Source organism: Macaca mulatta, chromosome 8 (genome assembly GCF_049350105.2).
Source record: "Macaca mulatta isolate MMU2019108-1 chromosome 8, T2T-MMU8v2.0, whole genome shotgun sequence".
Classification (NCBI taxonomy): domain Eukaryota; kingdom Metazoa; phylum Chordata; class Mammalia; order Primates; family Cercopithecidae; genus Macaca; species Macaca mulatta.
In genome coordinates, this window is record NC_133413.1 from 152835112 (window position 1) to 152860342 (window position 25231).

The 25231-nt window shown below is 60.6% G+C and overlaps 1 protein-coding gene across 12 annotated transcripts in view; it reads left to right on the forward strand.

The window, feature by feature from the left end:
• Positions 1 to 25231, forward strand: part of ADGRB1 (adhesion G protein-coupled receptor B1) — a 96155-nt gene that overhangs the window by 21602 nt on the left and 49322 nt on the right. For all 12 annotated transcript variants that reach the window (XM_077944150.1, XM_077944154.1, XM_077944146.1 and 9 more), the window contains exons 3-17: positions 3690 to 3851; positions 5105 to 5215; positions 5623 to 5787; positions 5958 to 6122; positions 6742 to 6906; positions 8239 to 8403; positions 8619 to 8720; positions 10182 to 10288; positions 10445 to 10639; positions 11588 to 11656; positions 12252 to 12360; positions 16172 to 16315; positions 16840 to 16915; positions 17099 to 17201; positions 18497 to 18540. In XM_077944150.1, coding sequence (XP_077800276.1) covers positions 3690 to 3851; positions 5105 to 5215; positions 5623 to 5787; positions 5958 to 6122; positions 6742 to 6906; positions 8239 to 8403; positions 8619 to 8720; positions 10182 to 10288; positions 10445 to 10639; positions 11588 to 11656; positions 12252 to 12360; positions 16172 to 16315; positions 16840 to 16915; positions 17099 to 17201; positions 18497 to 18540 — 1882 coding nt within the window. The remainder of the gene's footprint in view (positions 1 to 3689; positions 3852 to 5104; positions 5216 to 5622; positions 5788 to 5957; positions 6123 to 6741; positions 6907 to 8238; positions 8404 to 8618; positions 8721 to 10181; positions 10289 to 10444; positions 10640 to 11587; positions 11657 to 12251; positions 12361 to 16171; positions 16316 to 16839; positions 16916 to 17098; positions 17202 to 18496; positions 18541 to 25231) is intronic.

Consider the following 25231-nt stretch of genomic DNA (forward strand, 5'->3'; position numbering starts at 1 on the left):
AATGAGGGCCGGCCACTTGGGCCCCGCCTGTAGGAGCTGCTGGCAGCAGGTGGGCTAAGTCAGGCCACAGGGAGCCCCATCCGCCCTCTGGGGCCCTCCTTTCCACGTCCGTGCAGAGGGCCCTGGTCCAGGTCTCAGAGGAGGAGTCTGGGTGCCACAGGACAGACCCTAACTCAGAGCCTGGGCTGGGGGTGGGGTCATCCCTGGGACACACTGTGGTGCCCGGGACCTGGTGGCAGAGCAGGGCGGGAATGGCGGAACTGACCCTCCAGCCCCGGTGCTGCCTGACCTGCTGGACTCGGGAGACCTCTGCTGGCTACAGACAGAAGTACACAGCTCCCCTCCAGAGGAGAGGCCGGAAGCTGGGGAGGCCCAGCTGGAGGGAGGGACACCCCCTGCGCCCCCCTGCACCCCCATCCCAGCCAACTCAGGGTGCGGGCTGTGGGGAGCTCACAGCCTCCAGTCTAGGGCACCAGGGTGGGAAGGACACCAGGAGGCCTCTCACCAAGCACCCTCTCCCCTGGGTGGCCAGGCTGCCTAGGGCCGTTAATTGGCTCTATTCATCCCCTTAATGAGATGGAAATGAGGCTTCCAGACAGAGCTGGCATTGAGTGGGGGAAGAAAGGCGGCTTCTTTCCGGGCCTGGAGGGGCAGCCCACCCCCCAGCCTGCTTGCTGCTCCTCTGCTGCCCCTCACTGCCCACCCAGCTCAGACACACTGTGGCCACCCAGCAAAGGGTGGCTTGAACACCTCTGCGCCCTGCACTACAGACCCCAGGGGCTCCATCCTGGCTTTGATGCATTCACTGGGCAAACACTTATTGAGTGTCAGCTATGTGAGGGGACACACATAAAAAACAAACCAAGAATAAAAATAGCAGCTACCGTTTTCTCAGTGTTTATTAGTGGCAGGAGTGTGACCAAGATGAAGGATCAGTCTGTGACTGGGATCAGGGCTCAGAATGTGACAGGATCAGGAATTCCGTGTCCAGGACCAGAGGTCAGTCTGTGATGAGGATCAAGGCTCAGTATGTGACCAGGGTCAGGAATCAGTGTGGCTAGAATCCAGACTCAGTATGCATCCAGGGTCAGCTTGTGACCTGGATCAGGGCTCAGCACAGGTCCAAAGTCAGGGCTCAGTATGTGACCAGGGTCAGGGCTTGGTTTGTGGGGGCAGGGTGATCCATCCTCTGGGCCAGTGTCCCCCCTGCACAGCCTCTCCTGATGTGCCCCCGCCCCTTCTCCCCCTACCACATCCTTACCACCTGGGTCACCAAGGTAACCAGCCCTGAAATGAGTGGGTGTTTTGGCAGCTGAGGCCTAACCTGGGTCTATCCTGAAAGGCTGCGCGCTGCAGCAGTTGCCATGGGAACCGAGTGGCATCCTCCGATGAGCCTGGCTTGGACACCCTCTCTCTCCCACCCACTGCCAGTTTCCACGTCACTCAGGCTTCCGCGTGGGGGTTGGGCTGGGATGGCGAGGGGGGTGCTGCAGTACGTACCACCCTGACCCATTGCCAGGCCCGCCTCTCAGGACCCCGTCTGTGCCTTTGCCTCATAATCGGGGGGTGAGATGCCTTCAGCAGGGGAGACCACTGAGGCCTGGAGCGCCTGGGCCCCGGTCAGTCCTGGCAGGAGGCCGTAGTCTGGGGGATGGGGGGGGCGTTTGGAATCTGACCACCAGTTCAAGTCCAGGTTCCTCTCCTTGTCCTGAGTTGGGGCATGTGACAGGGCAGCCACGAAGGGCCTGTCACCTGTTCCTGTGCTGTGGGCACATGCCACCCTGTCCTGCCCTTGTGCCCTGGAGGCTGTGCTGGGTCCCCTACCTCCCCTGGCATGGCATGGGCCAAGCACGTTGTGGAGGAAGCAGCCAGGTGCTCTCCTCTCTGGGACCTATGGGAGTGTGGCTCTGTGAGGGAAGGGAGAGGGTTCTGCAGCAGGTGTGGGGGCCTGGAAGATTCCCCCCACCCGATGGTCCCCAGCAGGGAGAATGAGGCACCCACTCCTCACACAGCTGTGGCAGGTCAAGTCCCTCTCTTGCGTCTCATCCCCGTGCCCCTGGCACCCCCTGCTGGCCAGTCCTGGCATAGGTGTGGGGAAGTGGGGCAGGGTGGGGGGCGCTCTGGTTGGACACTGAGTTTGCTGAAAATCAAAGTGGGGCCCCAGGAATCAACTCTGACCCAAATGACAATGCCCACACACCATCCTCCCCACATGCATTTTTGCTGTTTGCCTTCCCACTGCTCAGTCCTGGGAGGTCAGCCACTATCCTCATGTTGTAAATGATGGGAGTGAGGCCAGTGGGTGGTGGAGCCACTGGGGGAACCTGGCGGCTGGAGCTCACCTGGGGTCTCCTTCAGTCCACACTCCCACTGAGGGAGGCAGGGCCCCTTCCCTGAGGCTCTGAGAGGCCCTGGGGCCCTTCTGGTGGGTCAGGGTGGCCTGTGCTTGGCCTGATTGCTGCCCCGGGGCCTCCCCTGCTGTGCCTGGGATCGAGAGGCCAGATCCCCAGTGCTCCCCAGTGGCAGCATGGGGCAGTGGCCCCAACTTCATGGTGGGTCCCCTCGTGGTGGCCGCCAGCTGTCTCCTCGCCACCTTGGCCAGGAGCAGGCACTTGGCAAGGGCTGAATGCCCTTTCCAAGTCGCCCTGACCCTGCTGCATTGGGTGTGCATTAGCCCAGAGTGCTGGGCAGGAGGCCCAAGCGGGATGCCTGGACGAGGCAGCCCCTTCCCGGCCCCCTGGTGCCGTTGCCCCTCTCTGGCCCACAGATGGCAGTGGCCCTCTCCTGCTTTGTGCTCCTCCATGGCTACCCAGTGCTCCAGGACCACGGGCACTCCAAGTGGCCCAAAGTGTTCTTGGCAGCACAAGGACCCCCGGGGAGCAGAGACTCCTGGGGCATGAGGTCTGGTTTGCTGGGGGAACACAGGTCCATAAAGGCCGTGGGCACTGTTAGGGCCGGGATGGAGGAAGACCCACCAGAGAAGCTGAACAGAGTGGCTGGGGTCAGGGCAGGGGTGTGGTGGGAAGGGGCCTGCAGGCATTTGTCCCAGGCTCCCTCGTGTGGCCAGCTGGCCAGGTCCAGGGCAGGCTCAGTCAGGCTGTGCCCTGGGTTCGAGGCCCTGGTTGGATACCAGGTGTGAGGCCTTGGTCACCACTGGTATCCCTGTGTGGGGTGAGGAAGCGGCTGCAGGTCACAGCTGGGGTGTGAAATGTGGAGCCCTGGTGATGAGGATGGCGACCCTCCGCTGAGCCCATGAGGAAACTGAGGCTCTGATGAGCAGGGCCTGGCCAGAAACTGGATGGAGCCTGGGGGCTTCCAGGCGTGCCAGGAAGGAGAGCTTTGGCGGCCAGGCCCCTCCACCCTCCGCTCACCATCAGGACGCTGAGTTGTGAGGCAGCCCTTGAGTGGGCGAAGGTCGTCATCCCTTCATCATCCTGGCAGCAAACCTGTCCAGCGGCGGTTGGCACACGGGGACCCTTCCGGCTCAGGCGTGACCTGAGCTCTCCAGAGTGGACCCGGGAGCTGGGTAGACACCGGACCCCCAGGTCCTCCCAGGCCAGGCCGTCCCCGGCACTGCAGCCCCTCCCGACCCGGGCCAGCCTCGGCGGGCTTAGCACCCCCATGATTTATCCCGTCCAGGCCACGAGCCCCTGCCCTACCCTGATCCCCGCCCTCTGGTCTCCCCCCAGGCGGCTGGAAGCTGTGGTCCCTGTGGGGCGAATGCACGCGGGACTGCGGGGGAGGCCTCCAGACGCGGACGCGCACCTGCCTGCCCGTGCCGGGAGTGGAGGGCGGCGGCTGCGAGGGGGTGCTGGAGGAGGGTCGCCAGTGCAACCGCGAGGCCTGCGGCCGTGAGTGCGGGCGGGGCGGGGCGGAGCCAGAGCCCTGGAGAGGCGGGGCTTGTGGGGGAGGGGCGGGGCCCTGGAGAGGAGGGGCCTCGAGCACAAGGGGCTGGTGGGGGCAGGGAGGGGTAGGGCCCAGAGCAACAGGGCCGGTGGAGGGAGGGGCTTAGGGCGGGACCAGGTAGGGGCGGGGCCTGGGCCTGGCAGGCGCTGGGCGGGGCCTGCAGGAAGAGTGAATAGGGTGAGTCTGGGCTCTGAGAAGCAGGACCTCAACTCGGGGCTGGCCCGTGGGAGTGGGGCCTAGCCGGGGGAGCAGAGGTGAGGGCCCCGAAGAGTGTGGTGCTTGGGGCTGGGTGGGACTAGATGGGGCTTTCTTTTTTTTGTTTTTTGGTGTTTTTTTTTGAGAGGGAGTCTTGCTGTGTCACCCAGGCTGGAGTGCAGTGGTAAGATCTCGGCTCACTGCGAACTCCGCCTCCCGGGTTCACGCCATTCTCCTGCCTCAGCCTCCCGAGTAGCTGGGACTACAGGCGCCTGCCACCACGCCCGGCTAATTTTTTGTATTTTTAGTAGATGGTATCGATCTCCTGACCTCGTGATCCCAAAGTGCTGGGATTACAGGCATGAGCCGCCGCACCCGGCCTAGATGGGGCTTTCTTCCCTTTTGTGGATTGGGGGTTTTGGAGGGTGTGCGGAAGGCTGGCTGTGGGAGCTCTGGCCAAGCCAGCCCTCCTGCCCCAGCCGGATGCTGCCTCCAGAATGTATTTCTCTAATAAGGCTCTCTAATGACCCCATGCATTTTTTAGCTGCTTCCATGAAGTTAAATCACGTTGTAATGAGACTGTCTTTGGGCTGTTTTTTCCTTGGTGAACTTTCCTGGGGAGAGGAGCTCCTCTCAGGAGCCTGGGGAGGGGCCTGGGGCGTCAGCTGGCCTGCGGGACGGAGGCAGGGGCGCTGTTGGGGTGCCAGGCAGGGGAAAGCAGCCACCACTTAGTGCGGGCTGCCGTCCTGCAGGTGAATGCTGGCCTGTGGGCAATGAAGGCAGTGAGGGAGTGGGCGCGGGGTACGGGAGACGGGACCCACAGGAAGGGTCCCCTGTTGACCAGATGAGGGCTGGTGCCAGGCTGGGCGCTCTGGTCCCTGGCTTCCCAACTGCCCAGTGGAGCCAGGTGGCCCAGTGCTGGCGGGCTCAGAGCACTGTGGCCACAGAGAGAGAGGACGGGGGCAAAGCACCGCTCCCGTGCTGACCTGAGCCCGTCCTGCAGCCGCTGGGCGCACCAGCTCCCGGAGCCAGTCCCTGCGGTCCACAGATGCCCGGCGGCGTGAGGAGCTGGGGGACGAGCTGCAGCAGTTTGGGTTCCCAGCCCCCCAGACCGGTGAGCTGGCGGGAGGGGGGTGGGCAGGACTAGGGCTTTGGGAAATACTGTAAGTTAACAATCACCACTAGTTATGGGTAGTAACTTGAACAACTAGACTAACCCGTCAGGTGCTGGGCTCTTGTCTCCTGACTGATTGGCATTAGGGGAACTGGTGTAAGGTGAGGAGACCTGTCCCTGGCCAGACCCCAGAGGCCCAGGGATGGCACAGGCCGGCTCTCAGGGCTTCCAGCCTTGTAGGGGAAATGACCAGTTCTTGAGATCAGCCTGGTTCGAAGGCCCGGGGGCTCTGCCCCAGCCCTGCTGCCTGCTCCCCAGCAGGGCAGCCCTCCTGCTGCGGGATCCGGCCCCGGTCTGACTGCAGCCCCGTGGGCGGCAGGCCTGTGACGCTGTAGTGGGGCCTGCAGGTGACCCAGCAGCCGAGGAGTGGTCCCCGTGGAGCGTGTGCTCCAGCACCTGCGGCGAGGGCTGGCAGACCCGCACGCGCTTCTGCGTGTCCTCCTCCTACAGCACGCAGTGCAGCGGACCCCTGCGCGAGCAGCGGCTGTGCAACAACTCCGCCGTGTGCCCAGGTGGGTGGGAACTTGGGCTTCGGCAGCGGGCGGCTGGGGCAGCGGGCAGCCGGGGCAGTGGGGGGCTGGGGCAGCAGAAGGCCAGGGCAGCAGGGGGCTGGGGCAGTGGGCGGCCAGGGCTTCAGGGACCGTGGCAGCAGAGGGCAGCAGCACCTTCCGTCCCTCTGCAGTGCATGGTGCCTGGGACGAGTGGTCACCCTGGAGCCTCTGCTCCAGCACCTGTGGCCGTGGCTTTCGGGATCGCACGCGCACCTGCAGGCCCCCCCAGTTTGGAGGCAACCCCTGTGAGGGCCCTGAGAAGCAAACCAAGTTTTGCAACATCGCCCTGTGCCCTGGTAGGTGAGAGGGAGGGCGTGGGGTCAGGGAGGAAGGGAAGAAAGGAGAGGTCACAGTAGGCCACTGGCCAGGCCTGGGAACCCAGCTTTGCCCACTCCAGACCCACCTCAGGGTGCTCAGAGGTTGGAACCTCAGACTGGGTTCAGGAAGCAGGCTGACGTGTGACCTTGGGGCATTTCCCACCCATGTCCCAGGTTGGGTGTGGGGTGGTGGCCCCCAGGGTGTTCACACCTGTGTCCCAGGCTGGGTGAGGGCTGCTGGCCCCCAGGGTGTTCTCACCCATGTCACAGGCTGGGCGTGGATGGTGGCCCCCAGGGTGTTCACACCCATGTCACAGTTTGGGTGTGGGCTGGTGGGCCCCAAGGTGTTTACACCTATATCAGGCTGGGTATGGGGTGGTGGCCCCCGGGGTTTACTCTCTCGTGTCCCAGCCTGGATGTTCTCACCCATGTCACAGGCTGGGTGTGGGTAGTGGCCCCCAGGGTGTTCTCACCTATGTCCTAGGCTGAGTGTGAAGCAGTAGCCTCCAGGGTGCTCACACCCACATCCCAAGCCAGGCATTGGGGTGCCGGGTGTTCACGCCCACTTCGTGTCCCCTTCCTCCCCCGGGCCGGGCAGTGGATGGAAACTGGAACGAGTGGTCGAGCTGGAGCGCCTGCTCCGCCAGCTGCTCCCAGGGCCGACAGCAGCGCACGCGTGAATGCAACGGGCCTTCCTATGGGGGCGCCGAGTGCCAGGGCCACTGGGTTGAGACCCGAGACTGCTTCCTGCAGCAGTGCCCAGGTCAGGGGTGCGCCGGGCTGGGGTTGGGGGCACCTAACAAGCAGGAACCTCTAGGGAGGGGACAAGCCCCACGGCGGGTGGGGGTAACCATGGGCCCTGGTATGTGACTGAGGAGGGAGTGGGGTGCACAGTGGGGTCTGCGGTGGCCGTGGGGGAAACGGGGCGTGGAGTGGCTGCAGGGTGAGTGAGGTGCACTGTGGGGTGGGGGGGGCCATGAGGAGAGTGGGGCATGGGGTGGCCATTGGGAGAGGAGTGGGGTGCACAGTGGGACTTGGGGTGTCTGTGGGGGAAGTAGAGTGTGGCCATGGGGTAGTGGGGTGCACAGTGGGACTTGGGGTGTCTGTGGGGGAAGTAGTGTGGCCGTGGGGTAGTGGGGTGCACAGTGGGACTTGGGGTGTCTGTGGGGGAAGTAGAGTGTGGCCGTGGGGTAGTGGGGTGCACAGTGGGACTTGGGGTATCTGTGGGGGAAGTGGAGTGTGGGGTGGCCATGAGGTAGCGGGGTGTACAGTGGGACTTGGGGTGTCTGTGGGGGAAGTGGAGTGTGGAGTGACCATGGAGTAGTGGGGTGCACAGTGGGACTTGGGGTGTCTGTGGGGGTAGTGGAGTGTGGAGTGACCATGGAGTAGCGGGGTGCACAGTGGGACTTGGGGTGTCTGTAGGGGAAGTGGAGTGTGGGGTGACTGTGAGGTAGCAGGGTGCACAGTAGGATTTGGGGTGTGCATGGGGAAGTGGAGTGACCATGGAGTAGCGGGGTGTACAGTGGGACTTGGGGTATCTGTGGGGGAAGTGGAGTGTGGGGTGGCCATGAGGTAGCGGGGTGTACAGTGGGACTTGGGGTGTCTGTGGGGGAAGTGGAGTGTGGAGTGACCATGGAGTAGTGGGGTGCACAGTGGGACTTGGGGTGTCTGTGGGGGAAGTGGAGTGTGGAGTGACCATGGAGTAGCGGGGTGCACAGTGGGACTTGGGGTGTCTGTGGGGGAAGTGGAGTGTGGGGTGACTGTGAGGTAGCAGGGTGTACAGTGGGACTTGGGGTGTCCATGGCGAAGAGGAGTGTGGGGAGGCCGTGGGGTAGCGGGGTGTACAGTGAGGCGTGGAGGGTGGTGAGGTTGGCTGCATGTGGGAGTTTGCTTTATTTTGTATCAGGCTGTTGACTGATTTCTCCTCTCCTGGTCTGAATTTCCCTTCTCCTGACCTCCTGCCCCACATCCCTGGGTCGCTGTGTTTCACTGCCGCACGGCTCTGTGTGCGTCCCTGTCTGTGTCCTTGTGTCACTGTGGCTCCTGGACCCCGCCCTCCTTGTCGCCTGTGCCCTGTGTCTGGCTGTGCCTGCAGTGGATGGCAAGTGGCAGGCCTGGGCGTCATGGGGCAGTTGCAGCGTCACGTGTGGGGCTGGCAGCCAGCGACGGGAGCGCGTCTGCTCCGGGCCCTTCTTCGGGGGAGCAGTCTGCCAGGGCCCCCAGGATGAGTACCGGCAGTGCGGCACCCAGCGGTGTCCTGGTGAGGCCCCTCCCACCTGGGCTGGGCGGTGGGGAGGGCTGGTGGCAATCGGGCAGGCTCGGGCTCAGCTGTCACCCACGTGGTGTGTTGGGGACTCCCGTCCCGTCCTCATAGTGATGCCCGCTCCAGGCGCCTTGCAAGGGTCTGGGCCTTCCAGAGCCAGCTGCCGGCTCTCAGTACCCCTTCCTGAACCCCTGTCCTGGGCTCCTTGGCAGAGCCCCATGAGATCTGTGATGAGGACAACTTTGGTGCTGTGATCTGGAAGGAGACCCCAGCGGGAGAGGTGGCTGCCGTCAGGTGTCCCCGCAATGCCACAGGTGAGCGCTGGAGAGCACGTGGTGTATGGAGGCTCCCATCCTGCCCTCATGGTGATGCCCACGCTGAGGTGCTGTCAGCACTGGGACACGGCCCAGGCACGGAGCCCAGACAGCCTGCGTGCGCTGGCGCGGGGTGGTGGGGCCACAAGCCCGGGGCACCGTGTGAGAACTCTGTAGCAGCCGCTGTTCCGAGCACTCGCTAGGGGCTGGCACCCATGCTCCGCCCTAATGCAAGACATCCGTGGAGTCTCAGCAACCCAAGAAGCCGCCACCATTTACAGCTGGGAAACTGAGGCACAGGGAAGTGAATGCACTTGCCCTGGGCTTGCAGGGACAGGAAGAGGAGGTCTCCGCTGAATGCCAGCCTCAAGGAGAAAGCAGGGCTCCATGGGGAAGGGCTCACTGCACTAGGGGCGGGCCTCCTTCGCCCCTCCTTTTTGAAGAAGTACAAGTGCTTTATGTCCCTGACAGGCAGCAGGCAGGGAGGATGGGAGCCCAGGTTCAAACTCTGGTTCTGCCCTTGTTTGCTGTGTGACATTCAGAAACTGACTTAACCTCCCTGAGCCTCAGTGTTCTCCTCTCTAGGATGAGAGCAGTCGGGGTTCCTCTGCTCGGAGCTGCTGTGGGGAGGTGTGGGGGACGGCGGGGGGGGCCCTGTATTGCCAGCTGCAGCTGCTGCTCCTCCCTCGCTCTTCTGATTACAGAACAGAGCATGTTCTTGGTAGCAGATTGCAAATGCTGAGAAGCAAAATGAAGCACGTGAATGCCGCACGGTGGCGTGCCTCCCCTGGCCTTTGGTCCACGTGCATGGCTGGGTCTCCCGGTGCCCCTCATTTTTGGCCCCATCTAAACCAGGTTCTGCATCCAGTCCCGCGGCTCTTGTCGGGGGTTGAACTTGTCTTGTGACAGTTCTCTGTGGCTGCCGCCACCCTATAAACACTCAGCTGTCCCTGTTTCTCTGATGATGTCCTGGGAGTGAGCTCTGTATCACAGGGTGTGCCATGTTTAAGGCTGTTTCCCCCTTAATGCCCAGCAGCACCCCAAGGTTGCCCCCATGTCTCTGGGCCAGGCTGAGGCCCCTGTAGCCCGGTGGATGCAGCCAGGCCGGGGCCCAGGGTGCTGGCTCCCTCCAGGGCTCTGGGTTAGTTAGAAGGGGCTCCGAATGAGCTCATGGCTGAACTCTGAAGCCCCTGCGTGGCCGAGAGCTCCACCTCCATGCGGCGGGGTTCCTGAAGGCTTAGCTCTTGGTGGGTCCTGAGTCCTTGGGGCAGGTAGCAGCTCGAAATGTGTTGAAGGGAATGAGGTCCCTATGTGGACTCAGCTCTCCGTGTGAGGCCAGGGGCAAGTCCCTGTTTCTGGGGCCCACAGGGTCCCATCCAGAGGGTCTGCTGCCAGGGGCCGAGGGTGGGATTCCTGGGCCAGGCAATGGGTGTCCACCTGAGAAGGGGGAGGTCTCCCCAGGACTCATCCTTCGACGGTGTGAGCTGGACGAGGAAGGCATCGCCTACTGGGAGCCCCCCACCTACATCCGCTGTGTTTCCATTGACTACAGAAACATCCAGATGATGGTGAGGGCCAGTTGCCGGGGGTCCCCAACCCCTCCCCAACCACCCCGGCCACACAGGTCGGGATCCTGCAGAGCGTCCTAGGCATGGGAGGTCCTGGGTGGCTGCCTGGATGTGTCCCACAGAGGTGAAGTCACCCGCCCTCTCCGTCTTCCGCAGACCCGGGAGCACCTGGCCAAGGCTCAGCGAGGGCTGCCGGGGGAGGGGGTCTCAGAGGTCATCCAGACACTGGTGGAGATCTCTCAGGACGGGACCAGCTACAGCGGGGACCTGCTGTCCACCATCGATGTCCTGAGGAACATGACAGAGATTTTCCGAAGGGCGTACTACAGCCCCACCCCTGGGGATGTACAGGTGGGCTCCCCGAGGGAGATTTTGGAAGAGGGTGTCAGGAAGGTGTCTGGGGAGCCCTCCTGGACCTTAGAGATGGATCCTCAACCCTGACCACAGCCCGGGCCCTTACCCATGTCATAGGTCAAACTCTGACCTTTGTCACTCATCTAATCTTGGTTACACATTGAGCCCTGATCATAGGCTGAGCCCTGACCCTGGTCACACGCTGAGCTCTGGTCATAAGCTGAGCCCTGATCCTGGTCACATGCTGAGCCCTGGTCATATGCTGAGCCCTGACCCTGGTCACACACTGAACCCTGACCCTAGTCACACACTGAGCCCTGATCGTAGGCTGAGCCCTGACCCTGGTCACACGCTGAGCTCTGGTCATAAGCTGAGCCCTGATCCTGGTCACATGCTGAGCCCTGGTCACATGCTGAGCCCTAATCCTGGCCATGCACTGAGCCCTGACCCTGGTCACACACCATGTCCTGACTCTGGTGACACTCTGAGTTCTGAACCTTGTCACAAACTGAGCCCTGATCCTGGTCATACACTGAACCCTGACCCTGGTCACATGCTGAGCCCTGATCCTGGTCACACACTGAGCCCGGACACTGGTCACACACTGATCCCTGACCCTGGTCACACTGAGCCCTGATCCTGGTCACACACTGAGCCTGGACACTGGTCACATACTGAACCCTAACCCTGGTCACATGCTGAACCCTGACCCTGATCACATGCTGAGTCCTGACCCTGGTCACACACTGAGCCTCAATCCTGGTTATACATTGAACCCTGGCCCTGGTCACAGTGAGCTCCAACCCTGGTCACACGCTGAGCCCTGATCCTGGTCCCATATTGAACCCTGACCCTGGTCACACACTGAGTCCTGACCCTGGTCACAGTGAACGGTGATTTTGTGCCCTGTTCTCTGTCACTGGCCCTTCTTCCTCTTCTTTCCAGAACTTTGTCCAGATCCTTAGCAACCTGCTGGCAGAGGAGAATCGGGACAAGTGGGAGGAGGCCCAACTGGTAGGGCCTGGGGCCCCCACAGTCAGCAGCCTCAGGAGGGGTGCAGGCACAGCTGGTGCCTCCCTGGTCTCCAGCTGGCCTGGGGTGGGGTCCCGCTGGGTGCTCCGGGTTGGGATCCCAGGATGGCCTCTTGTTGGTGTTGGTGGCACTGAGGAAGCTCAGCGTTCCCAGCCTGTTTCCTCGTTAGTCTGAGGACAGTCATTTATTTCACGGGGCTCAGTGAGGAGGTTCGGGAGAACACTGAGCACATGGGAACGCCGAGGCGGCTGGGACATAGGGCCCTCCTCACGTGGGGGCAGTGGCAGTGCTCACTCCCCCAAGCTGACCTCCAGCAGCCGCCACTCCACCTGGCATGGGGGCTGTGGGTATCCAGAGACTCTCCCCTAGCCTGGGCTTCCCATGGGTGGGGCACAGCAGGCCCTCTGGGCATCTGCGTTCTCATCCTCAAAGTGGAGTACTCAGAGGTCACCAGCCCCACTTCCTTGAAATGTTAGGAAATGGCCAATAAGAAAAGGAGGGACAGGGAAGGGAAGGAGGCAGGGGCTGAGGTATGGCGGGGCCTCCTCCCTGGGCTGCTCACCCCCCTGCCCCCCAGGCGGGCCCCAACGCCAAGGAGCTGTTCCGGCTGGTGGAGGACTTTGTGGACGTCATCGGCTTCCGTATGAAGGACCTGAGGGATGCATACCAGGTGACAGACAACCTGGGTAAGCCTGCCCGCCTGTTGCCACCCCCCATGCCTTGCTCCGCAGCCCTGGGCCTCAGCGTCCTCGTCTGTATAAAGAGGCAGTGACCAGACAGCCTCTGTGGGCTCTCCCAGCCAATTTCTCAGATCGGTCCTGTTTTCAGACTCCTGAGGGTTGATGATGTGACCTGGGAGGGGATCAGACACAGCCCAGGGGCTGCGGACCTGGGAGCTCCGTTCCCGAGCCAGCACCTCGCATGTACCCACCGGGAGCCGAGGCTCATTCTGCCTGTCACCCCCGGTGTCCTCCCTGTGGAGCTTCAGAGGCAGGGGCTGTGCAGCCCACACCTTCCCGCTTGTCAGTCCCAGCAGTGCCTTCCCAGAGGGTCCGGGACCCCACCCAGCTCCGCGGTTTCCTCGTTTCTAAAATGCGATGATAACAGTGCCCACCTCACGGGGAGGTAGAGACTGATGAGGCGAGTGAGTGCCTGAACCCCGGGGTAAAAGGTGACTGTCATTACAAACACTCACAGCAATTCTGTTTAGTGACTGTTATACAGTGCCCTCAGATACCTCTCAAAAGCCACATTTCCCAAACTTTCCCTGCCTTGGTCAGAGAGTCTCTCAAAGCAAAGGACCCAGGAGTGGATGCTGGCCCCAGCTATGATCCACAGAGCCCCAAGGAGGAACAGTGTCACCTCCCCTGTGAGGATGTTTAACCTCTAGTGATATGACCAGGATCAGCTGAACTTTGTCAGCACACACACCCTGGAGCGTTGCCTGGTGCCTACACTGGTGCCCAGGACATAACTGGTGGCCAGCTTCCAGGGTGCTCGGCACGGCCCAGGGTGCTCGGAATGGCCAGCACACACTTCGAACCCTGAGCACAGTGGTTACCCCACATGCTTCATAACCGTGTCTCAGTCCGTTTCCTGTTGCTGTCACTGAAGGGGTAATCTATAAAGATGAGAGATTCTGGAGGCCGGAAAGTCCAAGATCATAGCTCCAGCTGTGAGTGAGTGCCCTCCTGCTGCAGCATGGCATGGCAGAGGCAGCCCATGAGAGATGGAACAAGAATGCCCGCTGAAGTCTCCCTTCCCATAATGCCACTAAAGCCATCATGGGGGCCACCCTCATGACCTCCCAAAGGCCCCACCCCCAAGTTCCATTAGCAGATGAAATTGGGGATTCAGGCCGGGCGTGGTGGCTCAAACCTGTAATCCCAGCACTTTGGGAGGCCGAGAAGGGCAGATCACGAGGTCAGGAGATCGAGACCATCCTGGCTAACACGGTGAAACCCCGTCCCTACTAAAAAATACAAAAAACTAGCCAGGCGAGGTGGCGGCGCCTGTAGTCCCAGCTACTCGGGAGGCTGAGGCAGGAGAATGGTGTGAACCCGGGAGGCGGAGCTTGCAGTGTGCTGAGATCCGGCTACTGCACTCCAGCCTGGGAGACAGAGTGAGACTCCGTCTCAAAGGAAAAAAAAAAAGAAATTAGGAATTCAGTTTCCAACATGTAAGCGTTTACAAGACACATTCAAGCTGTAGCACGCCGCAGACGCCCTGTGCATCCCATACGCTCCACTCACTCGTGCTCAGCCTCACTCACTCCCAGGACCTTGCTTCTCTGCCCAGGCCCCCACCCCTACATCCCTCCCTCACTCAGCTGCCAAGAACTGGACGCCAGCAAGAGCGGCTTCCCATGGCATCTCTTTATGCATACCAGGTGAAAGGAATAATCCCTCCCGACCGTCAGAGCTGTAGGCCACAGTGACACAAGCTGCATGTAGACAGACTACGAAGGCTTGAACTCTGATCCTTGCAGCCAGCCTTAAACCCAGAGACCTGCCATGACCGGGTTGATGACCCAGTGGTTTCACCAATAGAAATGTTCATTTCAATATTCATCTCGTCAGAAGGTGCTTGGCACTCCTGAGGTGTCCCATCCCCAGGCCTAAAACAGTCCGAGGACCTTTAAATTAAGCAACCCTAACTTCCATGCGACCAGGCCTGTACTGCAGGCAGCACTCAGACATGTCTGGTGGAAACCATAGCTTCATGCCTATTGTACTCGAACAAGTCCCACTAAAACATGCCCAAGACGGATCGACATTCTTATTATAATGTCTTTGGGAGGCTAACTAGCATTAACCTTTTAAATTAAAGACTGAGGTTAGGCGCAGTGGCTCATGCCTGTAATCCCAGCTATTTAGGATGCCAAGGCAAGAGTATCGCTTGAGCCCAGGAGTTTGAGACCAGCCTGGGCAGCACAGTGAAACCCTGTCTCTACAAATTTTTTTGAGAAATTAGCCAGGCATGGTGGTGCGCCTGTAGTCCCTGCTACTAGGGAGGCTGAGGTGGGAGGATGGCTTGAACCCAGGAGGCGAGGCTGCAGTGAGTCGTGATCACACCACTGCACTTCAGCCTGAGCAATAGGCTGTCTCATTAAGAAACAAACAAAGACAAAGTTCTGCTTTTTCCATAGTGAAATGCTTCAACTAGAAACATCAACATGACTGATTGCTACTATTTCAGTAATTCTGCCACTTTTCATCCTGTTCTAATGAAAGATTTAAAAGCTTGCCCCTTACCCGGGCACACTTGCTGCAGCCCACCCTGGTGCCCACGCCAGCCCTCCACCGCCCCTCGATGACCCTGTGTCCAGCCTCCCACCCCTTCACCTGCTCCAGGGCGCTGCTCCAGCATCCATCTGCCCCCATCCCCCACTGCGGCTTCCCAGCAGCTCCTTGTGCAGGCCACTTGTCCTTTGCATGTTTCCTCTTGCCCTCAACCCCGGTTCTCTGCTGGTCCCTCCTGCCCCTCCTCTCACTGGGTGCCCACCCAGTCCGAATTCCCTCTGCCCTCCATTCAGGCTGCCAGTGACATCCATGGTGCAAAACTCCGTTCTTGGGCCTCCATGCCCCCAACTGCATTTGGCGCTACTGATGCTCATGCCGTCTCCTCCTCTCCCTGCCCCATCTTGGGCTGCATTCTTGAGGCTCCACTGGGGCCTGCTAGGGCTGAGGCCACAGCCCCAGGGCCAGGTTCCCCTAGAGTGGTGGGTCCCTGTCAGCACCTGCTTCCACCCCAGCAGCACTTCCCCAAACTCTTCCCGTTCAGTTGCCCCAAACCTGCTGCCTTGTCCCCATGCCCCTCCACCTTGAGCTCAGGGCCTTTCTGCACCCCCAACGCCTTCCTTTGCAGAATGGGAGGGAACACTGGATCCCCTCTTTCACCATGGCCCATGCTGCCCTTTGCTGCCTGAGCCCTGAGGCAGGGAAGCCCCCATCCCCCTTCTACAGAGGGAGGGGAGGCGGGATCAGGTCACAGAGCTGGAGGGAAACTGGGGTCCCCTGTCCCAGGAGGGAGTGGGGGTCGCTGAGGGGGTGCCTGGTCCCTGCGAATCCCTCCATGGCCATAGGACAGACCCCAGAATCTGCCTTTGACAACCTTCTGGGCCATGGAGGGTGGGAGGGGCAGGCCCCATGCCCCATGCCCCTCACCAAGGCTCCAACTCAGCAGGACCAGACCTGGCCCAGCCTCTGCCTGGTGCTCCTTGCTGTCCCTGCTCCTGGACCTCACCGAGGTCTGGGGACAAGGCCCACCCAGGGAGTGTGGAGCCTGCACAGGGCCCAGGGTGCAGGGAGTTGGGGTCTGTACCCTGGGGGCTGGGGCTGGGGCAGATGGCCCCCACACCCCTGCCTCTGAGCCATGGGCTCCCCGCGGCATCACCCTGCACTGCCAGGCCTGCGCCTCAACTCCTGCAGCTGAGGCCCCACCGCGTCTGTGACTTTCCCTTCTCTCTATCTCTCGCCCCTTTGACCCTGCACCCAGTCCTCAGCATCCATAAGCTCCCAGCCAGCGGAGCCACTGACATCAGCTTCCCCATGAAGGGCTGGCGGGCCACGGGTGACTGGGCCAAGGTGCCGGAGGACAGGGTCACTGTGTCCAAGAGTGTCTTCTCCACGGGGCTGGCAGGTGAGGGGCTCAGGGAGCCGGGGGACCTTCATGGGGAACGTGGGCCCCAGAGTCGGGTGGTCACCACCCCTCTGGAGTCTAGCTGCTGCCTCAGAGTTGGGCAGTTCTCAAGGGGCTCCCCGTTTCCAGGAAGCCCTCCTTGCCCTCTCTGGGGCCAGGGCCTGTGGATCAACCCTGAGGCCCAGGCAGAGGGGTCAGGATGAGCCACCTCACTTCAGGGAGGGACAGGGAGTCACATGTCAAGGACCCTGTTACTGGGAAGAGGGGCACGTCCTGCCTGCCCACAGCTCTCAGGATGCCCCAGGGAATGGCCCCGTCTCCCTCTTCGCACTTGGCTGTTGCCCCAGCTCCCCGGCTGCAGCACTGTGTCCGCGGGTGCGTGGGCCTCACCATCCACCAGGGCCCTGGACGTGACCTTGAAGATGGGCGGCAGAGGCCAGCAACAGCGGGGTCCGGGTCAGGCTGCCAAGTCCCGCCCTGGCTGTGGGGACGGGGACTGGGGTTGACAGTGCACTTTCTTCCAGAGGCCGATGAAGCATCTGTGTTTGTGGTGGGCACCGTGCTCTACCGGAACCTGGGCAGCTTCCTGGCCCTGCAGAGGTGGGCAGCGCAGGGCAGGTGGGGTGGGCAGGACCCCAGCCACAGGAGGTAAACGGGGAGGCCAGGGGGCCTGGAGGTGTGGATGATGGGCTGGGGGTAGAGGGTGGCGAGGGGTGCAGGGGCCCTCAGGGGGAGCCTGGGCTGGGAGGGCTCCCCCAACACCTGTGCCTCTGTCTCTTGCAGGAACACGACCGTCCTGAATTCCAAGGTGATCTCCGTGACTGTGAAGCCCCCGCCTCGCTCCCTGCGCACACCCTTGGAGATCGAGTTTGCCCACATGTATAATGTGAGTGCCATCCGCGTGCACACTCTGATGCCTGCAGAAACGCACATGCGTGAATTCTGTCCCACTCCTCAGCCAGTAAACCTTTGAGGCCTCCTCACAACAGCTCTAACCTGCAAGAGCTACTTTTATCCCTTGATTATGGTGGGGAAACAGGCTCAGAGAGGTGCGGTGACTTGCCCAGGGTCACACAGCAGGTGAGGTGCTGAAACTCCATCTGTGCCTGACTTCCCACCTGGGCTCCAACTGCTCTGCCCTCCAGCCACCATTGGCCTGGTTGTTCCCCTTCTGAGAAGTGGAGCCTGTCCCATGACTCCTGGCCCCCAGATGCCCGGCCACGGAGAAGCGGGGGGTGTAAGTACACCTCTGCCGGCACCGCCAGGGCTGACGCCAGGCCTCGCCTACAGGGGCCCTGGGATTTCAGCACAGGAGCATCCTCCCAGCACTCCCGGGCGGGAAGCCCCGGCCTCAGGCCACAGCTGCTATGTGACCCCAGCCAGGTCCCAACCCTGCTCCTTGGAGCTCTATAGAGCTCTTCGTCGGGCCTCAGAGGAGTAGGGACCGAGATGCCTTTCTGATGGGCTGAGAACCAGGGCCCCCAGGGAACACGTTGCCTGGGTTACCGTACCAGGACTGAGCAGTGCCAGGCCTCCAGCCCAGGCCAGGGCTGTAAGAAGCCACAGGAGAACCCAGCCCTGTCCTTTCTAGCTGTGTGACCTTGGGAGAGTTGTTCAACCTCTCTGTGCCATGGTTCCCTCCCTTATCAAGTGGGAACAATAGGGCTGGGTGAGGACTGAGTCTCACAGCTGCTCAGAGCAGGCCACGCCCTAGATCCAGCCTCAGGAACGCTGGCCCTCCCTGCTGTCACAGCCCCATTTTGGCAGTGCTAGTGTGTGGCAGGCCTGGCAAGGCTGTGTCCCAGGAAGGCTAGTAGGACGTCAGAGCAGTGCAGGGCGCTTACAGAGGCCACTGTGTGCCCGGTAACCCCTGCTCACTAGGCCCTGGAAGAAGGGTCTTCCCATCACCCTACTTCATACCAGAGACGGATTTCAGCCATTGCTGCCCAGCCTGGCCACTGGACCTGGGCTCTGGGAGACTTGTGCCAAGCCAGGTGACCTTGGGCCACTGCTGTCTCCACCCTGGACTCAGTTCTCTCCTCACAAAACGCAGTCTGTTAAGGACCCGCACAGGCAGCATGCCTGGCAGCACACCTGTAGGTGGTTCCCATGGTGACCCAAGGGTGGGGGCTGGTCCTGGCCGCCAGGGGCCCTGCCTGACTCCTCTCTCCTCTCTCCCAGGGCACCACCAACCAGACCTGTATCCTGTGGGATGAGACGGATGTGTAAGTTCACTTGGATTTCATGGCCTTGAGGGTCTGGGGTGGGGTTCATGGGAGGTTGACTCAGTAGGGGAGGGGTGCAGGTTTTAGGTCTCGGCCGCTGGCCCCCCAGCTGTCTGTGTACCCACATGGGCCTCCCTGTCACCACCTGTCACTCACTGTCTGGCTCTGGAGCCCACCAGGCTGCCTCCCACCCCCTCCCAGGGACGTCCACAGTTCAGGGAGGAGCGGACATGGAGGTCCAACCCCAGGCCAGGTGATGGGCAGGTGTCCTGACCTGCCCCCCACCCCCACTGCTAGCCCCATGCCCAGAGCAGGTGGAATCCTGGCATTCAGGTCTGCAAGTGGGTGCCAGGCGCTGAGGGGCTGCAGAAGCTGCCATGGCAGACCAGGGCGTCAGGAGGTGGAACTGGAACTTCAGGCTCATCAGATGGGGGCGTGGGCCCCTGGGGTCTTCAGCGGCCATGTGTCCTGTGCAGTTGCGGGCCAAGCACTTGTTGGGCGCCAGCTGGCCCAGGCACTGTGGCACAGCTGGAGCAAGTTCCATGCCCTATGTGGGGTTCCACGAGGAGCAGTCGGGCTATGGGGTGCCATCTCGAGGCCCTGGTGGGTGTGCCAGAGTGGGGTCATCTTCCCAGACAGCAAGGCGAGGGCAGCGAAGAGAACCTTGCCCAGTCAGAGGAAGAGTCTATGTAAAGGCCCGAAGTGCCAGCGCCCGGGGCTGAGCTAGGCCAGGACATGGGGAGATGGATAGAGCAATGGCGGCCGGGTCCGAACTTGCGGCTCCAGCCTGAGGGGTCTGCAGTGTGTGGTCAGGGACCTGCGTGTGTGCGCCCTGCCACCCGCCTCCTCCTAGGGTGTTCCTCTGGCTCCCTCAGCCCGTCCCTCCTGGCTGCTCTGACATCACCAGCCTCAAGCCTCCCTGCACCCCTTTCCCAGGCTGAGTGTGTGGTCTGCGTGGCCACCTGGGCGCCAGTGGCACATGTGATGGTCCCTTGCGTGGTGCGTAGTGCAGTGACAAGTATGTGTCCTGAGAGGCAAGGGAAGGCTCCGTGAGTGGCAGGCGTTGGAGGAAAAGGCTGCCTGGCAGGGAGAGGGAGGCAGGCGGCTCAGGAGGAGACAGCTGGAGCAAGGGCAGGGAGGCTGAGGGCATGAGGAGCAGGGAGCCGGCCAGGAGGAGCAGGCAGAGGCAGGCAGGGGCTTAGGGGAGGCCGCGGCAGGGTGAGGACAGTTAGTGGGGGCCGGGTGTCATGATTCTCCACCTACCCACCAGCCATCCACCCACTCCTCCGTCCACCTGTTCTTTAATCTATACCCACTGCCACCACCCTCCACCCACCACCCATCCACCCACTCCTCCGTCCACCTGTTCTTTAATCTATACCCACTGCCACCACCCTCCACCCACCACCCATCCACCCACTCCTCCGTCCACCTGTTCTTTAATCTATACCCACTGCCACCACCTTCCACCCACCACCCATCCACCCACTCCTCCGTCCACCTGTTCTTTAATCTATACCCACTGCCACCACCCTCCACCCACCACCCATCCACCCACTCCTCCGTCCACCTGTTCTTTAATCTATACCCACTGCCACCACCCTTCACCCACCACCCATCCACCCTCTCCTCCGTCCACCTGTTCTTTAATCTATACCCACTGCCACCACCCTCCACCCACCACCCATCCACCCATCCACCCGTTCCTCCATCTGCCTGTTCTTTAATCCATCCGCCCATCACCCATTGCCCACCACCCTTCCTCCGGCAGTCACTGCCCTCTGACGGGCACTATTCTGGCAGGTCCCAGCCCTCAGTCTCCTCTCCCTAGTGAGGAGGGGTGGGGAACAGGGACAGACAGAGCAGTGTGGTGATGCCCGGCTGTGCATGGGCCAGGAAGGGAAGCTAGCAGGGGCTGGATGCAGGTGGGGAGTGGCCTTTGCAAGCAGGGTCATGCAGGCCTCCGAGGGGAGGGGAGGTTTCAGCAGAGGCCTGGCAAGCATGGCTCTGCACGTGAATGTCTGGGGATGAGCGTCGCAGGGGAAGGAGCAGCCAAGGCAAAGGCCTCAAGGTGGGATTGGCAGGTCACGCCAGGCTCCTGCCTTCTCTGCACCCCACACGGTGGACTCTGCTGTCCTTCCTGCCCTGGGTCTGGGGTTGGCAGCTGGGCTGGGGAGAGCTGGGTGCCTTGCAGCCCTGGGGAGCCAGCCCTCTAGCTCTTGTAAGGGTGGAAAAATAAAATGCGAGAAAAAACCTCCCCTGCTTGCATTATCCGGGCCAACCCCAGGGCTTTGCATTTTCAGGGGGTGGCAGTGCGGGGGCTGCAGGTGGGTCTCTCATCCCCGCAGCGACTTCCACCAGAACAGGCCCCTTCCCACGGTGCCGAAACCCTCCCTCCGGGCCGTTCGCTGGCTGCTGCAGCTCTCGGGGGGCAGCACCCTGGTTCACTCACTCAACCGGCCCCTGCTGGTGGCCTTCAGGAGCCTTCCCTCTCCACCAACATAAATGCCAGCATGACCAGCGTCCTTGCGAGGACACCTCCACCCGCACTTCTGATTGCTCCCTGGCGATCAGTCCCCAGGCAGTCTTATCAGATGGAGGTTGTGGGCCCCTGGGGGGCCTGCATAGTAAATTGCTTTTTAGAAAGGAAAGCATCCCCTTTGTCCTCCAGGGCAGCAGGCTGTGAGGGGACTGTCCAGTGAGCCGGGACAAGGACCCGGCCCAAGGACCCAGACTGTGGTGGAAGAGGACATGCTGCGTGGCCTTGGGCAGAGCCTGCACCCTGGAAGCCTTGGCTTCCTGACCCTGTGGCCAGCGTCTGCCTGCTTTTAGGCAGGGGCGGGGACAGCAGGACTGCGGTCCAGGCCTCAGGGTGTTTGGTGTCTGCGTGGCCTGAGTCGACCCTAAAAGTCACAGGTCCACTGGCTGGATGCGCTGAGTGCTAAGGTCTTGGTGCCTGGGTCCAGGGCTTCAGGATAGGAGGACAGGAGGCAGGTGCCAGTGTGGCCCAGGCAGTGCCTGGCAGCACTGTGCCCAGGTTGCCTCTTGGGTCCTTGACCCTGCCCGGGAGCCAGGCCATGCTGCACACCTGCTGTCTGTGAGGTGTTGAGGCTGTGAGACTCCTGCAGTCCCTCTGAAAGCACTGGAACTGGGCAGCCTGGAGCCCTAGAGGGTGGGCCGAGGCTGGCGAGGAGGGACTGGGGCTGATCTCGGTCCCCTTCCTTCTGCCCCTCGCCTCCCCTCCGCTCTGAGTTGGATGACACCTCCCTTGACTGCTGCAGGGGCCACTCTTCACCCTGTGAACTAACTCAGGGGAGCTGAGTTTCCCAGTTGACCTGAAGTGGAGACCATGGGCAGGGGCCCAGGGGGACTGGGTGCAAGCTGGTGTGGGCCTGTGTCGGTTGTGCACTTGGATGGGAAAGAATCTCATGCATCTGGGGAGGGGTTCCGTGTGTGGGCAGTGCAGTGGTTTGTAGCGGCAGGGGAGTGAGAGCCATCAGTCACCATCAGCTGAGAAGTAGTGAACTCTTAGAGCCATAATTATTATTCATAACTGAACTAGTCACAGATAGAGCCCAGATCCCAAACTCAGACTGTTTTTACCCTGTTTACACACTGAGTTCTGATCCTACTCACTCACTGAGCCCTGATCCTGGTCACAGGCTGAGCCCTAATTCTAGTAACATACTAAGCCCTGATCCTGATCATAGGTGGAGCCCTGATCCTAGTCTCATACTAAGCCCTGATCCTGGTCATAGGCTGAGCCCTGGTCCAGTTCATATACTGAGCCCAAATCTTAGCCACACATAGTCCTGACCTTGGTCATACACTGGGCCCTGATCCTGGTCACAGGCTGAGTCCTGCTCTGGTGTCTTAGCTGGAATGACTTGTGTGTGTCACGTGCTTGTAGGGCCACCTCCTCTTCCAGCCACATACAGCAGTTGACCATGTGACCGGCGCAGCCTAGAAAGACTTACAGGCTTCCACTGCAGTGCAGATCATTTGCCTGCCTTACCCTGGGTGTGCAGACACACTTGCGCCCATGGGTTCAACACTCAAGCCCATGGTGTCTGCTCATGCTCTAAACCCTGAGCCCTAAGAGTACCTGGTGTCCCTGCACCCCAGCATCCAGATATGTAACCAAACCCCACCCTCCCAGGCCCTAACATCCTGGATCATCTGGTCCCAAACACTGGCCTGGCAGCCTGGTTCAAGTGCTCCTGTTCCCCCACACTCCTGCACCAGCCTGGCTTGTGGTGGTGAGGGCCTGGGGACTGGGGGTGCTACGGAGGAAAATGGGAAGCAGAGCGGGTGGGGGCTTGCAGAGTTCCCAAATGTTCCAAGCCATAGACACTGCCTCTACTGTAGCCCATCCCTGTATAGTTCCTTGACCACATGTGTCTCTACTGGAGTGGGGTGGGGGGGGACAGTAGCAGTTATGTCATAGTCATGTCTGTATCCCTAGGATTGAGTGCTGACCCAGTGAGAATCAACAGTGGTTTATGAGCAAGGCAGTGATTACGTGGCTGAGTGCAGAAATGGATGTGCGAGGGGGTTCTTGGTAGGCAGTGTGGACAAGCGGGGGTGTGGATAATCTGTGGGAGCCGGCTGTTTGCCAGAGAGATGCACCCAGGGTGCAGCTGTGGGTTGCTGGGGGATGGGGAAGCAGCGGAAGAACAGTCGCATGGCTGGGTGAGTGACCAGTGATGGATGGCATGTGAAAGGGTGGGTGGGCGGACTGTGGATGACAGCATGCATGGAAGGCTAGAGATAGGGGTGGATGGATGGGACTGAGAGAAGGAAAGAAGATGGAAGGTGGCTGGAGGGATAGAGAATCAGTTTCCTAGGGCTGCCCTAACAAACTGCCAAAATTACCACAAACTGGGTGGTTTAAAACAGGTATCTATTATCTCCCAGTTCTGATGGCCAGAATTTTGAAATCAAAGTGTTAGTAGGGCCATGCTCCTTCCAAAGGCTCTAGGAAAGATTCCTTCCCTGCCTCTTCCAGCTTCTGGTGGCTCTAGGAAATCCTTGGTGTTCCTTGGCTTGAGGTGGCGTCACTCCAGTCTCTGTTGCTATCTTGTCCTGGCCTTCTGCCTTGTGTATCTCTGTACTTTCCTCTTCTTGTAAGGACCCCAGTCATGGATCTATGCCCCCCCAAACCCAGTGTGGTATCAGTCAAGATCCCTAACTCAATTACATCTACAGAAGCCACGTTTCCAAATAAAATCATATTTGTAGGTTCTGGGGGTCAGACTTGGACATATATTGGGGAGAAGTGGGTGATGGATGGATGGATCAGTAGATGGATGGGTAGAATAATGCCTGAGTGGGTGGGTGGGTGGTTGGATGGATGTGTAAATGGTAGATGGGTGGATGAGTGAATAGGTGAATGGGTGGATGGGTGGGTGTGTGAATGACTGGATGTGTGGATAGAGGGATGGATGGATGGATGGATGGATGGATGGATGGATGGATGGATTGACAGATGGTGGATGGGTGGATGGTGTGTGGGTGGGTGGGTGGATGGGTACATGAATGACTGGATGTGTGGATGGAGGGATGGATGGATGGATGGATGGATGAGTGGCTGGCTGGATGTATAGATGGTAGATGGGTGGATGGGTGAATAGATGGGTGGGTGGATAGGTGTGTGGGTGACTAGATGTGTGGATAGAGGTATGGGTGGGTGGCTGGCTGGATGTGTAGATGGGTAGATGGGTGAATAGGTGGGTGGATAGGTGTGCGGGTGACTGGATGTGTGGATGGAGGTATGGGTGGGTGGCTGGCTGGATGTGTAGATGGGTAGATGGGTGAATAGGTGGGTGGATAGGTGTGCGGGTGACTGGATGTGTGGATGGAGGTATGGGTGGGTGGCTGGCTGGATGTGTAGATGGGTAGATGGGTGAATAGGTGGGTGGATAGGTGTGCGGGTGACTGGATGTGTGGATGGAGGTATGGGTGGGTGGCTGGCTGGATGTGTAGATGGGTAGATGGGTGAATAGGTGGGTGGATAGGTGTGCGGGTGACTGGATGTGTGGATGGAGGTATGGGTGTCTGAGTGGCTGGCTGGATACACGAGTGGATGAGTGAATGATGGGTGGAGAAAAGGATGGGCTGGTGGGTGACAGGAAGTTGATGGCGGCCAGTAGCACACACTGGGAGTTAGGTTCTGTGGTTCTGAAAGGACAGCTCCTTGGGTGTTTCACACGTGAGAGTTGGCAAGTATCTTTCAGTCTTTTAAAACTCCTCTAGCAAATGTAAATAACCTAGAGTTTTACAGAGTATAAAAGTCAGAGTTAGCAAGATCCTGAGAGATCATGCACTCTGTCTTTACTTGAAACATGGTTCAGTGGAGTCCCAGAGCGGGGATGTTAGTAGAAGCCGGGCCACCGGCGTGAAGCCCTTGCCATGCTACCCTAGCGTTTATGGGGTGTTCTGCTGGCAGCCAGCCCATCCTCATGGCTCTAGGAAGGGCAGCATTCCATGTGCTCCCAGGTCCGTATTGACCATAATGACCCTGAGAAGTCCTGTAGGAAACTCCTGTCCAACTGGGTTGGGAGTTTCCCTACTTTGCAGGCTGTCAGAACCCTTGTTCTGCCGGACATGGTCCCCTCCTGGCAGGCGTGTGTGGAAGGAGGACGTGTAAGAGGGATATTTGCTGGGCTCCTTTCCTGAAGCTCAGCCCCAG